Source organism: Mirounga leonina, unplaced genomic scaffold (assembly GCF_011800145.1).
Source record: "Mirounga leonina isolate KUSES-001 unplaced genomic scaffold, KU_Mleo_1.0 Mir_98, whole genome shotgun sequence".
Classification (NCBI taxonomy): domain Eukaryota; kingdom Metazoa; phylum Chordata; class Mammalia; order Carnivora; family Phocidae; genus Mirounga; species Mirounga leonina.
The window spans coordinates 2,515,106-2,530,477 of record NW_023270921.1 but is presented as its reverse complement, the minus strand read 5'-3'; the positions used below and the strand labels follow the sequence as shown (position 1 = coordinate 2,530,477).

At 42.1% G+C, this 15,372-nt stretch overlaps 1 protein-coding gene across 1 annotated transcript in view; it reads right to left on the bottom strand.

Annotated features, from left to right (window-relative positions):
• LOC118006689 (integrin alpha-2) overlaps positions 1–14,985 on the bottom strand; it is a 101,659-nt gene extending 86,674 nt beyond the window's left edge. The window contains exon 1 of the mRNA XM_034999445.1: positions 14,838–14,985. Within this exon, the coding sequence (XP_034855336.1) occupies positions 14,838–14,895 (58 nt within the window). The 5' untranslated portion in view covers positions 14,896–14,985. The remainder of the gene's footprint in view (positions 1–14,837) is intronic.
• Between the last annotated feature and the right edge of the window lie 387 nt (positions 14,986–15,372).

The following is a 15,372-nucleotide window of genomic DNA, read 5'->3' as shown; positions in this document are numbered from 1 at the left end:
ATTTATTTATTTATTTATTTATTTATTTATTTATTTATTTATTTATTTTTTAGAAGGGTGGGTGGGAAAGGGCAGAGGAAGAGAGAGCCTTAAGCAGACTCTGCACTGAGCACAGAGCCTAACTCAGGGCTTGATCCCATAACCCCAAGATCATGACCTGAGCCCAAACCAAGAGTAGGATGCTTAACCAACTGCACCACCCAGGTGCTCAGACATGGTAAGTTGAATCTTAAAAAACGTTTATTATTTATAGTTAAGAGAAGTTCCTTTCATTTTTATAATTCCTATTTGTAATGTCATGTGAATGTATAGGACTGTTTTCCAATATCGTACAGGAGCTATAATATTTTAAGTTCCCTCAAGTTTTCTTTACAGGGATTAATCCAGAAAATCTTCGAATTGGTGACATTTCTCAACCACTTTGTTGTTGACATCTTTGTTGAAATATGTTAGGGCACAAAAGAGACAGTGACCTCAACTTTCCCATGTCAGGCTGTGTGAACACTTGGGAAGGGGCCTGCAGAGTAAGGGTCCCTGAAACTTAAGCTTCTCTTGTTTTATGGTAAGTCTGTTTTTGTCCCTAACAGTAGGGAATCTGCCTATGTTGTTTACTGCTGTATTCCCCAGTATTCAGAAGAGTGCCCAGTCCATGGTTATGGATCAATAATAATCAACTGGAATGACAAACTGCTGATTGTTTCACCTTCTATCTAACAATAACATATAATGGGAGATCAATATCTAACAATAACATATAATGGGAGATCAATAAAGACCAGCTTAGTTAATAAATATGAGTTCTGGACTGGTTCAAAGGAAGATGCTTGAATGCAGGCTACTGAGAAGATACACAGATAGATGGATGAAAAGGTAGATTAGTAAATATACAGACATTTTATTTTCTATTTAGAATTTTAGAGAACATTTAACTGTGTTTTATTTATCTAGCTATAGGTGAACCCTGAAAAGAAGAGGGACTATTTGGGGGGTGATGGGGTAGCAGAAGTATGCCAGTGCTAGAAGTATAAGGATTTTTTTTTTTAAACTGAAAAATCCACATACTGGGCAAGACCAACAGTATCTCATAGTGCCTAAGAGCTTAGGGTTTGAATAGCTCTGTGATCTTGGGCAAGTTCCTCATCCTAAATATAAGCCACCACTTTTTCACCTGTGAAATAGATATAACACACAAATCTACCTCATCGTGATCAGACAATGCATTTAAAACTCTCAACCCAGTGCCTAGCAAATGATGAGCACTTAGTAAAGACAGCTGATTTTGTTTGTTTTTTTCACTATTAATATCATTATATGTTACCAAGGATAGCATGATTTTTGTGAAGTTTACAAAGACATACCAATTTGTGATCCCACCTTCACCTCTACCATGAAAAGCATATTCTAAATGAATTTCCATTTAAGTTTTTGAGAACTGGTGTATAATAGATAGGAGAATGACACATTACTGCATTTTGCTGAGGCATACCCAAAGTGTACCACAAAAGCCATCAGTTGGTGGATCCTTCAGGAAGTCGCACAATCAGGAAGTGGGGTTACTCAGATCCTGACTTTAAACTTTGGAAACAGACTTCAAACTCTAAAGTGTAGCTAGTCATTACTTAGAATATTTATGACAATGACAAATGGTCACAGGTCACATTAGATCATTTGAACACATACACAACCACAGGAACTCATTTTCAATAGCATTGTCTTCATACTAAAAGGACAAAAATGCAGAAATAACGTAGAAAGCCCTCTCCTGCCCCTAAAAAAACGCAAAGCAAGTAAACTTGGAAATTATAGGCTCTCTAGAAATGACCATATACCGTATACAGATTTAAGCTCTGTGATGCCTGGCTTATAGCTACAGTGCTTAAAAAAAAAAAAAAAAAAAAAAGGTTGTGCAAAATCCAAAAGCATAAGATGACCTTTACAACTGCTTAACATTTTCTACAGCAGCATAACATTTTCCCTCTTTCATTAAGAAAAATGCAATTTTTCTTTAAAAGACTGTTTTCAGTGTTAAATGTAAATTCAGTAAGGATCTAGGTGCTACCTTTTACCTGCACAAGTGATGTTAGAATGGAAAAGCAGAGCTCCTGAGGGGCTGCCTTGAATCCTCCCCAATTCCCCCAGGGTCTGACATAGCTGCTCTGGGATCGGACTACATAAAGTTCCTTAAACAGATCTCTTCAATAAATGAATGATGATAAAAATAGATGAATACCAAGTATATGGACTTTTAAAAAATAGCATCGTATATGCTTTTCCAGTTTGCAAAATACTTTGCCGTTCATAATCCCCTTTGATCCTCCCATTGACCCAGAAATGTAGGGAATAGTTCGCCTGTGATATGCAAAGTCACCAGGAAAAATGGCATTTAGTTTACTCTTCAGTGCTGGAGTTCTTTCCACAAGGCCACGAACATTAAATGTGCCTAATACGGGCACACTTTGTTGTATTACACTTCACTTTATTGAGCTTTAGGTTGCGGTTTTTACCAATTGAAGGACTGTTGGCAACCCTGTGTCTAGCAAGTCTATTGGGCACATTTTTTTCCAACAGCATTTGCTCACTTCATGTCTCTGTGTCGTCTTTTGGTAATTCTTGCAATATTTCAAACTTTTCCACTATTATTATATTTGTTATGGTGATCTGTGATCAGTGATTCTGACTTGCTGAAAGCTCAGATGATGATGAGCACTTTTTAGCAATAAAGTATTTTAAAATTAAGGCATGTACTTTTTGGGGACATAATGTTATCACACACTTAAGAGATGACAGTATAGTCTAAACATAACTTTTGTATACACTGGAAAACAAAAAAATTATTTAACTCACTTTATTGCAATATTTGCTTTATTGTGGGGGTCTAGAACTGAAGCCCCATTGTCTCTGAGGTACATCTGTACACGTTTGTTTATTGTAGTTGTTCTCAGCTGGGAGAATTTTGTCCCTCGGGGGCACTTTGTAATGTCTGGACCTATTTTTGGTTGTCACACTTGGGGGGGGGTGGCTACCAGCATCTAGTGGGTGAAGGCCAATGATGCTGCTCAATATCCTACAGTGCACAGGACAGCCCCTCCACCCACCCCCACCTGCCCAGCAGGAATAGATAATTTCTGGCCCCAATGTCAATAAGGCCCATGTTGAGCAACTCTGATGTAAACAATGAACTGTCTCGTAAGCACCATTAAGTTGATTAAGTTACTGCGGTGGTTTTAAAATCTGTCTGGGAATTACTTGACACTCTTCCCATCAAGAGGATAGTGTCCTTCCTCAGAATCTAGACGAGACTTTATGATTGCTTTGATGAATAGAGGAAGTTGCATGATTTCTGAGTCTACGTTAGAAAAGGCCATGCAGTTTCTGCCAGTTTGGGGGAAGGGAGGGAACACAAGCCTTTGGATGCCTGAGTCATCCTGCAGGAAGTCAGGCTATCAGAGGGTGCCATGAGGGCAAGGCCCCCTGATGGGGCCACACAAAGAGAGAGCTGCCCGCCCTCTGACAGTAACCACATGAGAAACCTCAGGCCAGAACTGCCCAGCCAAGCTATTCCCAAAGTCCTACTCAAGAAACCGTGAGAGATAACAAATGATGGTTGTCATTTTGAGCCACTAAGTTTTAGGGTGAGGGCTTACATGGCAAAAGCTCACCAGAACAATCTCCAAATTTGGTTGCTTGAAGTCAAGTGCTCTGGCAAACAGAATGTCCTCTCTCTCCCCCTAAACCGGTCTGACCCATGGAAGCATGGAAATCTTAACTAGAGGTCTGCCACTCCCCAAGTGAAATGGATTATAATCAGCCTATGGGAAATAGGTCACTAAAGGGGGGAGGGGGTTGTCAAAGAGATTTTCGGAAGAAATTCTAAGAGCATTTTGAATGTTGGACAGAACACTGCAGGCTGGAGTCCTGGGCTTCAGTCATTTCAAAAGCTGATTATTATTAAACTGAGGCATTTCCTAGATGATCTCTTGATGTTCTTCTAGGCCTAAATTCTAGAATATCCTAATCTACACATATTTTTCAAAAGACAGGCATTTTTACATTGTAACTTAAAAAGTACACCCTAATGAATATAAAGACTGAAGCATCATTTTACATCCACCAAACTAAAAAAAGTTAAAAAAAAACTACAAAAGGTGAATTAAAACCTAACGTTGGTGAAATTTGTAAATTCACACATTATTGAGGCCTACACTGTTCACTCCACAACAAGAGCTAAAAAATACAAATAATCTTTGACCCAGTAATGCCCCCTCTGGAAACTGTCCAAAAGGAAAAAGGAAAGAAAAAGCTTCTTGCACAATGATATTTATAGCCACATTATTTACAGTAGGGGAAAAAGGCCACAGGAAACAACCTAAATATCCAACAATGAAACAATAGCTAGCCATGATATGGCAGGATGCATTAATGCAAAGCTGTAAATACAAAGCCCATATAGAATTGTACAAAAGATATCAAGTGAAAAAAAAGTGTATTTTTTACCAATCATTTCCATACATATGGTAAGTGTATCTATAAAAAGTTACTTTCACACTTATAAATGTCAAAAGAGAGAAATACAAATACTTTTTCTGTTAAGATGACTATTTTAGTATGTCATTTTCCTATAAGGATATTAAAACATTCAGCTTTAATATTCTGAAACTATTAATCAAGTTTAGTATTTCAATGGACTTATGTACCTCACAGTTATCTGAGTTCTAGTTTTATGTTTATTTTTATATTTTTTAAAAATTTTATTTGTTTATTTGTGAGAGAGAGAGAGAGAGCACAAGCAGGGGGAGTGGCAGGCAGAGGGAGAAGCAGGCTCCCCTCTGAGCAAGGAGCCTGACACGGGACTCGATCCCAAGACCCTGGGATCATGAGCTGAGCCAAAGGCAGACACTTAACTGACTGAGCCACCCAGATGTCCCTAGTTTTAGGTTTATTAAAAATTTTTTTTTTTACCAATTGGGATGGCTGGGTGGCTCAGTTGTTAAGCGTCTGCCTTCGGCTCAGGCCATGATCCCAGGGTCCTGGGATCGAGCCCGGCATCGGGCTCCCTGCTCTGTGGGAAGCCTGCTTCTCCCTCTCCCACTCCCCCTGCTTGTGTTCCCTCTCTCGCTGTGTCTCTCTCTGTCAAATAAATAAATAAAATCTTAAAAAAAAATTTTTTTTACCAATCATTTTTTTTGAGCACTTACTATATGCCAGGTCTTGGGAATACTGTGATAAATAGGATTGAAGGTGATTTTAAAGAAGGTATTCAGTGGAAGAGAGAGTCCGCTGAAGCTAAATTATGGGTGCTGCTTTATGAGAAGAGAGTAGGGAAATGAGCGCTTTGGGGACAAAAGGATGTTTATACCATGCTCATGCTTTGATTCATCTTGTTACTTGTCAATAGAGCTAGCCTAGTTGCACATTTCAAGGCAAAGAAGAGACATTTTAAAAGCAAACAAACTCTGCCAAAGAAGTGAAGGAAGAAAAAGATCAATGCAAGAAATATTTTAACCAATTCAGATAAATCTGCACATAGAGGCTTTTTTGCATATTCTAATTGGAAAGAACTAGGAAGTTTTCCACTTGGCCTTCATTCAGAAAGTGTGCCTTTCCTCCGTGTATGACAGGAGTTGCCATACATGTCTCAGACTGTCATCACTCACTCAACAAAATTCAGCTGGGCCCAAGTGAAAAGGACATGGGCCCTGTCTTCTCAGAATTTGCAATTGATGGGGGTGAGAGCTGAGTAAATGGATTTTTGAAATAGTAAGTGACAAGTGCTATGAACATGCGGGGAACACCCAAACTGAATTGGGGTTGGGAAGGTTTCTTGGGGTGCATGAGCCTCAATGCTATTGACACATAAATGATGTGCAGAAGATGGGTTGAGGGATAGAGAGTATTTCACAAAAAGAGAACACAGACAAAGGTAAGAGACCGTGAGGACTGCACTCTTAAAAAGGGTTAAGGCCGTATCTCACTTAGACCATAACAAAAAAGTAATGATAAAATGATGTCTGATAATTTCGGGGCAAAAATTAAATACTGTGATGATAAAGGGGTTTCTTAATTACTATGTGCTATGGTCTGAATGTTTGTGTCCCCCTTCCCCACCCTAACTTCATATGTTGAAATCCTAACCCCCAAAGATGATGGTGTTAGGAAGTGGGGCCTTTGAGATGTGCTTAGGCTTCACCCTCATGAATGGGATTGGTGCCTTATAAAAGAGGCTCCAGAGAGACTCCAGCCCCTTCCACCAGCTTCGAAAAAGGGGAGGCCTCTTGCCAGAAACATGACCAACCTGGTGCCTCGATCCTGGACTTCCAGCCTCTAGAATCATGAAAGCCACCCAGTCTGTGGTATTTTGTTATAGAAATCCAAATGGACTAAGACACTATGACATTTACATAAATTACTTATTTAATCATCTTTCAATTTTTTATTAAGCCTTTTTTATTCAAGCTATTACATTTTTATGCTGAAAAGTAAATAAAGATCACATAGAAGTATCCCAATTTCCAAGGCTAAGTTATTCTTTTTTTTCCCCACAACAATGTTAATAAGTACATAGAAAAACTAAGTCAATTGTTTTGAGAGATCTGTTTATACACTAGCATTTGGAATATGGCTTTGGAAAGGTTATAGAAGCCCAAAGATTCAGTGTCCATATTCTAACAAGCGTCCATGAAGCTATTTGGTAAGGACCTGAAGGTAACTGGTCAACAATTTGGAATAGAGTTGTCTGACTGAGCTGACCAGAAGCCAGTCTGCATTTCTACACTGTATCCATGGGAATGAGATCAGGCGTGCACAAAGACAAACAAAGGCCACCTTCAAATGAATGAGAGGGAATGACAACTGTCAATGTTCAAGGCATCCATGGGCGCAAGAGCTTTGCTCATGCTTTTCAAAACACAATGAAATAATCTCTTATGCTGACAATACAGTGTCTATCACTCCTTTATTTCCATGGCTCTGTTTAAACATTAACCTCATTTTTATACAGAAAGCTTTTCAATGATCAGGAGTATGTATGGCTTCTGTGGTATAAAAACTATCTCTAGTCACTTTAAACTCCTAAAAAGAAGAACTGCAGTTACTCTTTCAGAACATAGAATAATAATGCGGGAATTTTCACCAACAAAATTGCACAGTTGCAGTGAACTGTTTGGACAACAAAGCAGACAACTCTTTCAAAGGAAGAACAATATATTTGAAAACTATTAACAGTCCCCATATTCTGTGGCCCTGAAAACATTAGCAAAATATACAGTTCAAGTTTGTACTGGTTAGTTAATGTAATTTATATGTACAAGAGTCAGCAGGTACAGACTGGAAAAAATACTTGACTATAAGTACTTTGAACTAATGATAACTTTAACAAAATTAAGAGTCGGCATTAATTTCTTTTCTAATTTGTATGATTAAATGAAAATGTTTTAAAACACTTTGAAAACACCGCTGAGTTACACAGAATAAAAGGCTTTAATATTTTACTAACAGAACCTTTCAAAGCCAACTCTAATTCTCTGTGTTCTATGGGACTATGATTTCTGAAAAGATGACTTTGAGGATATTTATTATACTGGATAGAAATAAAGAACTAAAAGCTTAACTGGAGAAACCTATCTATAACTCTAAAAGAACTTCTTTGTTTCTTCAGAAATCTGATTAAAGCACAGATATTAATTCTGCAACCAGAATTTGAACACTGTTATATATTATGCACCCTAAAAACCATGCAAAGCTTATTAATTACAGCTATTTTAGCATGGTAAGTCTGCTCTGAAACATAAACATATACAAGGGCTCCCTCATCGGTCCAAGCAGCCACCCTGGAGGGTGGGGGGTGCCAATTCCCACGGCTGGGCTGTCTCCCTCTGCACCCCTCAAAGTCATCAACTTCACCTGTCTCATCAGTTCATGTCTTCTCCATGTCAGACCCCAAAACCCACTCTGCCTTCCTTCATACAGGCATCTGTGGCTTTGAAGCTGTTGCCAGAGGTGCTGCTGTTGCGGCCCTACAATTCTGCCCCCCCTTTCTCTCTGACGACCCCTTTGCATTGGATGTCAGCGCTCGTCCTTTCCCCCAGTCTCTCCCCCTCTAGGGACTCCTGCCACATATGCAGATGCCTCAATGCAGTTCTCAAAATTCACAAGTAGACCATGCAATAACCTAAGTAATAGAAGCAAAAAAAAAAAAAAAATCTCATTATAATCATTTTTATGCAAGTCTCTCCCATGTTTGTTGGTCTGTTTATGCAAGTCTCTCCCGTCCTGTCCCTCTGCCACTCCCTCTCCTCTTTTAGTGCCTAACTTCCGGATGCTGCCTGCATTTCCTCACGGTGAACTGACTCCTCAGCCCACTCCCCTCTGGCTTCAGCTTTTCGCCCCATGGAGACTGCCTTCGTCAAGGCTGTTCGACATGTTTGACTTCTGTGAACAAGCTGATCCTACCAACCAACTCTTCCCTCTCAGGATATTTGTGTGGCGCCCTACTTCCTGCAGTCTTCTTTCTGCTTACTACTCTCACTGCTCCTCTCTCCCTGGCTCCTCCTCCTCCTCACCTGACTCCATCAGGTAATCCCTCCTCTTGTGGCCAAAGCTGTCTTCTGGTCTCTGCCTGACTCATCAACACCATGTCCTCAATGACTCTAGTTGCCTCTGACTCCTAAATCTCTATCCCCTGTTGTTCTCTCTCCTGCTTCTAATACTGCTGTATATATATAACTATCTACCTACTAGACATGTGCACCTGGATGTCTCAAACAACCCGTCAAGGTGAACTGATGATCTTTTTCATCTAAGTTGCCTTTTTTCCTTGCCTTCCCCGTCTCAGTAGCAGCTCACTGAGTTGTCTACAGCCAAAACCTAGGGCTCAGGCTTGTCTTCTCCCTCACTTGCTGCCACCATAGTAAATCCTCACCAAATCCTGTCCACTCTCCCTAACTACTTTTCAGATTTGTTCCCTGTGATCTTTCCCTACTGCTACTGAATTTTGCACCATCATCCCCCAATTGTGCACTAAGCTAAAACCAAGACCAGAACCAGTTTTTCCTAAGTGCTTTTGGTGCTTTCAGTCTGGCCTCCATTCAATCCACCATCTTCCTTGCCTCCAGAGTGATCTACCCAAGGAGCCAATCTGATCATGTCACTCCCCTGCTAAGGCTCTTCAAAACCTTCCCATTGTCCTCAAAAATCCATGCTCCTTACCACAGTTTACAAGGCCATTTAGGGTCAAGTGCCTACTAACTCTCACCCTCTCACCCTTTTACCCTCTGTGAATACCTTGAACAGTGTGTTCTGGACATAATGACCTTCTCCTTTCCTAGTCAAGCATCTAAAACATCTGATCCAGGAATTAGGAGACTTGGGTCCCATTCCTGGCTATGTTACTCTCTGTCCTATATTATTATCACTGGCAGCCATTTTAAAGGGGGAGAACTGGACTCTGACCTCTGAGGTCCTTCACAGTAGATTTGAATTGTAAAGATTCTTTCATGTGCCCATGAAGACTCGCCAGGAGGCTTGATACTTAAATGCATCACAGTGACATTTCTCTATCCTCTGAACTCAACACTAAATTCTGTACTACCGATTTAGCAATTAATTATATATAACCAAATGATATCTATTACATCACAGAAATATATGTTAGATATCTCTGTTATAAGCATAGACAACAACACAATATGATGAAAACAACATAACCAAGTTTTAAATTATACAGACATTTTTTTAGGCACAAAGAGAGGGCTCTAAATTTCAATAATTCAGAAACTCAAAGACCATATCAAGGGCCTGCTTTCTATCTTTCCCCTGGGCCAGTGTACTGGCTTTATCCTCAAGCTAGCTAGTATCATGGCTGTAAGATGGCTACAGCTATCCCAAGCTTCACCTTTAGACCCTGGCAGTATGTTTCTTATCCAGTATCTCTCTTAAGAATGAAAAATTCTTTCCCAAAAGTCTCCAAGCATATCTCCCTCCATATCTCATTGCCATCACATGCCCATGTCTAAATCAGACACTGGAGAGAAGCATGGGACAACTAGGAATGGCCCAGTGCAAGCCCCTTGAGGGCCCCGCTCTCTTAGCTGCTCCGACTAGGAGGCAGTCACCGAACTTCTGTCAGAAAGGAGGAGGGCAGGGGCTGAAATTGGCTAGGTACCTTCCAGGGGCTGAGACAGTGTCCCTCCCTCATGTTTGGACTTGTTTCCAAATAGACTGTAAACTCTCTGGACCATGTTTCAAGTTTCCTATGGCTGAGCCTAGCACATTGCCTTCCATGAAACAGTTACTGCATAAAAATATGTTCAAATGCTAGTTTTATGGAATTCACTATAGCCAGATGAACAAAGCACCTATGGATCATCTGAAGGGCCATCATAGGAATCATTTTCACATACAGAATCTCTTGTTTCAGGATTTACAGTATTAAGAGTCTTCTTTTTAGAGAGATATTCTTCTGTGTGTTCAGGTAAATCATTAGTCACCATAACAAATGAAAAAAAAAAAAAAAAACCCCACAAAACCCCTCCTATCTTTGACTTGCCAATTAGAATGACAGCCTTCTGTGGTTCCTTCTCTTTTATGCTGTGCTGAATCTTTCAGTAACATCCCAAGCTAAGCAAGGCTGATAGTCCAAACCAAAGCTTTTAACTTAAGTGGGAACATTCACACGACATCAGGATGATAACTTTGGTCCCCGATATTTTCCCCATTCTTCCTGAAATACTTTATTTTTGATATACTGACTTGAATTTGTGCCTTTATTTTGCTAAATGTCTAAAATTCCATCATTGGAAGCTCATCTCTTTACATTCACAGGCTTATTCCTTTTAATAGGCCCATGGCCATTAGCACATTTAGACAGGAATAGTCATCACCCACTATAGAGGGAATTCATTTGAACTGACGCATTCACTGATTCTTGATGTTGAAACCTACCTGTCTTGGAGGTCATCTCATAACAAGGTGGAACAGGCAATACTGGAATTTTAATTTGTTAGGAAAGATGAGATACAGCCCTAATATTTAAGCAATTACTTTCAAATCTGGCTGTACATAAGAAATGTTTGAATAATTGCTTTTAAATACTGATCCTGAGCCCCAGTGCCTGAATTTAAATCAAACAGAGGCTCATGAACCAGGACTTAAGGGAGCAAAGCATAGTCATGGTTGGGCAGGTGTAGCTGGAGAGCCATGGGGTGGGGAGTTACTTTATAAGATGGTGGTTTATGGCCATGGAGGTGCTGAGGCAGTTTAGGGTCAGTCCCAGAAATGAGAGATGACCTCAGACTTCCCTTTTAGTCATAAAAGAAAAACTTCCCTACTTTATAATTTTGCTTGGGGTTGTCTTGGGGCAATGGTGAGTTGCAAAGGGGTAAGAGGAAAAGGGAAAAAGCATCAAGGCAGTGAAGGCAAAGGGAATAGTCTGGAAAATAACACTAAATATGGTCTGATCAAGTGCAGTCAGAACACAGAAGGGTGTATAGGTGTATCTCCACGGCTTTGGGGCATGTGCATCATGCCCATGCCTATGTGCAGTATGTGTACTTGCGTTGATATGTGTGCATGAGGAGTGTAGCAGAGAAAAAGCCAGAATAGGCAGGACAGACTGCAGCCAGATGGTGAAGGACTTTTTAGGCCAGGCCAAGAAATCTGGACTTCACTCTGACAGGAGATGGAGAGCCACCGAATTTTTGAAGCAAGGGGTTGATTGGATACAAATAAGTGTTTAGAAAGATAATGCTGGTGACCACGAGAAGAATGGAGCAGAGGGATAAGAGATAAAAACAGGAAAACCAGTTTACAGTTGTCCAAACACAAAGAAAGAAAGGGCCTGAACTGGGTGGTGGCAGAAGTTGCATAAGGTGGGGAAGATGGACAGAACTTGGAGATAGGCTGTCAAGTTGAAACAAGGGAGAAGATTTCTGGTTTTCGTGTTTGCATGCGAATGCTGCTGCCCTGTAACCAACAGCAGACAAGACAGGAGAGAATTCTAGAGGGCAGGTGTTTTGACTTCAGTTGAGGACGCACTGAGCTCATGCTTATTTGACATCTGGGTGGAGATGGTAGCGGATGGAAATACTGATCCGGAACCAGAAGAGGAGTCTGGCTGGGGATTCTGACTTGAGTGGGGAACTGGCCCAGAGAGTACTGGGAGAATGAAGACAATGATCCCAGATGGAAGTCAAAACACCAAGGACTGGGCTAAACAGATGAGCTTGTGAAAGAGAGTGAGGGAGAGGATTTGAAAGTATTCGGTAAAGACTCTGGGGCAGGGAGAGAAGATGAGGATTATCTGTGGTCTGGCAGCACAATGGAGAATATAAGTGTCACTGTGCACTTTAAAATTCCATTTTCCTTTCCGCTATGGACCTATCATTTAGATTATGAATGATCTAGGCCCCTTATGGCCTTTCTCTTCCATCCTTCATCTGCCAGTTACCGTTTCAATGACTATAAGCACTTAAACCAAGGAGTGATCAATGCAAGGTGATAAAGAGGAAACTGAACTTTGAGCACTGCTTTCTCTTAAACACCCATGAGAAGGTTTACAGAAAGTAAATTTGACTCTAAATGTTAAAATGAGATTTGAGGGTTTTAAGTTTCCACAGTGGTTGGCATGTATGCTGGACAGGATGTGAGATGTATAAACACACATACATACACATATGCTTTTTACATTCTCATTTTTGGTATTTATATTTGTAATATTTATATTACACAGTTGTACTTGTATATAATTTATAAACATATATGTATGTGTATAGTAATGATGAATACTCAAAAATTTTACATACGTAGGGTAATGCCAAAAAACTTCAGCTATCACTGACCTCGAGATTTAATTATTCTTTGTTAATTTGGGATATTCATGGTATCAGAAAGTGATGTTGCTTCTCTGGGAACCTGGATTGATATCATAAATGCCCAAGCTTGATTATGATCATCCTGAATTTAGAGAAAATTTGTTTCTTGAGTATGCAAATAACTGGAACAGAAGGAAGGAATAAATATTAAAAAATCATTTTTACAGATGTCATTTTAAATCACCTCTGCTTGCTTGCACTGATTTGTCCTTATTAACTACCTCCAGGTTAAAAACCTCTATACCTGACTTCATGCCTTGCAGCAACACATTCCACTAAAGTATTTCTCACTGCTCTTTAAAAAACAAGCCTCAACACTTCAAAGATAAGAAAATGATGTTGGGGCGCCTGGGTGGCTCAGTTGGTTAAGCGACTGCCTTCGGCTCAGGTCGTGATCCTGGAGTCCCGGGATCGAGTCCCACGATCGAGTCCCATGATCGAGTCCCACGATCGAGTCCCACATCGGGCTCCCTGCTCGGCAGGGAGCCTGCTTCTCCCTCTGCCCTCTTCCCTCTCGTGCTCTCTGTCTCTCATTCTCTCTCTCTCTCTCAAATAAATAAATAAAAATCTTAAAAAAAAAAAAAAGAAAATGATGTTATGTTTCCATTGCTTCTGTTAATAATGGGTAATTAAAGAGAGATATAAACCTTGGATTTAAATGTCTATTAGTTCTTGGGAAGGTCGTGGTGTTCCAGGGACTGATTTTCAGCGTGAATCCAACTTTATTTGAAACCCCTAGATTAGGGTTGATGGTCCCTCAAAACACACTCTTTGGGTACCAGCACAGAATATCCACGAAGCACCACACAAAGGGTTGGACAGAAAACCTAATGATGCCTAGTTTCTGCTGGGGTTGGGGATAGTGGTGCTATTTCTCTATTATCTCAGACTGGGAGAAAATGCTACAGGGTTATCTGGATTAGGTTTCTTCCATAATAAAGAATAACCTGGCTAAACGCCTCAAAGGGGAATAGGAAATATTTATATGTATTAGGAAATATTTATATTCTTTGTAAAAACACTTGAAAATCAGAGACCATTTTTTTGTTTTGATAGCTGTTCAAACTACAAAATACAAATGTGGCCCCCTTCCTCCCAGTAAACTAAAGTTCTTACAGTAAGCACACACTAGGCTCTGGAAAAGGTCTGGAGAAGGTACACTTGATGGATGAGGGTCGCACAACTTAGTGCAGAAGGCGATGGGTGGGCCTCACTCTCACCGCTTTACTTAATTCTCTTGTTGGCAGCAGCTATGATCAAGAAAGTAAAAAGAACTTTTCCTGGCCTAAGTTTATATCAAGTTGAACAGAAACGTTACAACAATTAGAGGAAGGCAGAAGGGAAGGAAGAATTCCCTTGGAAGGAAGAATTCCCTTCTGCCGAGTATTTAAGAGGCACTAGGTTTTTCTATGTCCTCTAAGGCTAGAAACATCCGTGCTGCAGCCTGAAGAAATGGAAGCATAATTCACACCCTCGGGTTGAAAAACAAGCATTTCGGGCTCCCAGGCTCCTGCAAAGCCACCGGGTATGGCGCTGAGGTGGTGCATGCTGCTTCCCAGAACCGGATTCCCGGGACCCGAAGAACCCTCTGGTGTGGGTCCCGGGCGGCACCTGCTGTCTACGCCGGGCTGCAGGACTCTCCATCTTCAGGACAGTCGCCTTAGTCTCCACTCCCTCTGTGCATGTGTGTGCGTGCACGTGTGTCTAAAACCAAAGCGCGCAGGAGCTGACTTTGAAGGGTGCTTCACAGACAGGGTGAGACACGCCTTATGGGGACACCAGGCGGGGGAGGGAGGGAATGTGGGGAGTCTCTCTCTCTCCGGCTCTGGATGGCTGGGAGCCTAGGGCCACGTGGAATCCGAGCAGAGAGGCGCGCTGCCTGCCCCCTCATCCCGCAAAACTCCTCCCTCCTGCCCCAGGGACCCGCGCAGGTCCCTCGGGCAGCTGCTGGAGAGCGAACTCCTCGCTTACCTTGACTGAGCACTAACACCAGCCGCAACGGCGCGCCCCCTGTCCGTCCTGGACGCATCCTGAGCCTGCGGGGGGACGGTAGCTGCTCGCGGTTTGCGGAGGGACTCCAGAAGCCGTCCCGAGAGCTTCTCTCGCCCGCCGGGGTGAGGGCAGGGAAAAGTTGCCTGGCAGCTCCTGGGACGCCAAGGCCCGCCCCGGCCCGCCCCTCGGCCACGGCAAACACCGGATCTGCCCCGGCCCCGCCCCACCGAGCCCAGTTCCTGCGCCCCGCGGGCACCTGCGCTCAACCACACCCCTGGAAACCACACCTGAACTCCCCCGCGCGGTTCCGGCCCGGGCCTGGGGGAACCCGGAGGCCGCGGGGCTGGGGTCCGCGAGCCTGGCCTTTTTCCTGCCCTGCACCAGACTGGCCGGGCACATCCGACGGGCGGGAGCCGGCCTGTCACTACCCCGCCCCTCTCGGCCGGCCTGCCGCCCGCCCGCCCGCAGGGAACCCGGGTCCCCCGGAGAACCTTGGCCCTTCTGCAGCCCTTCG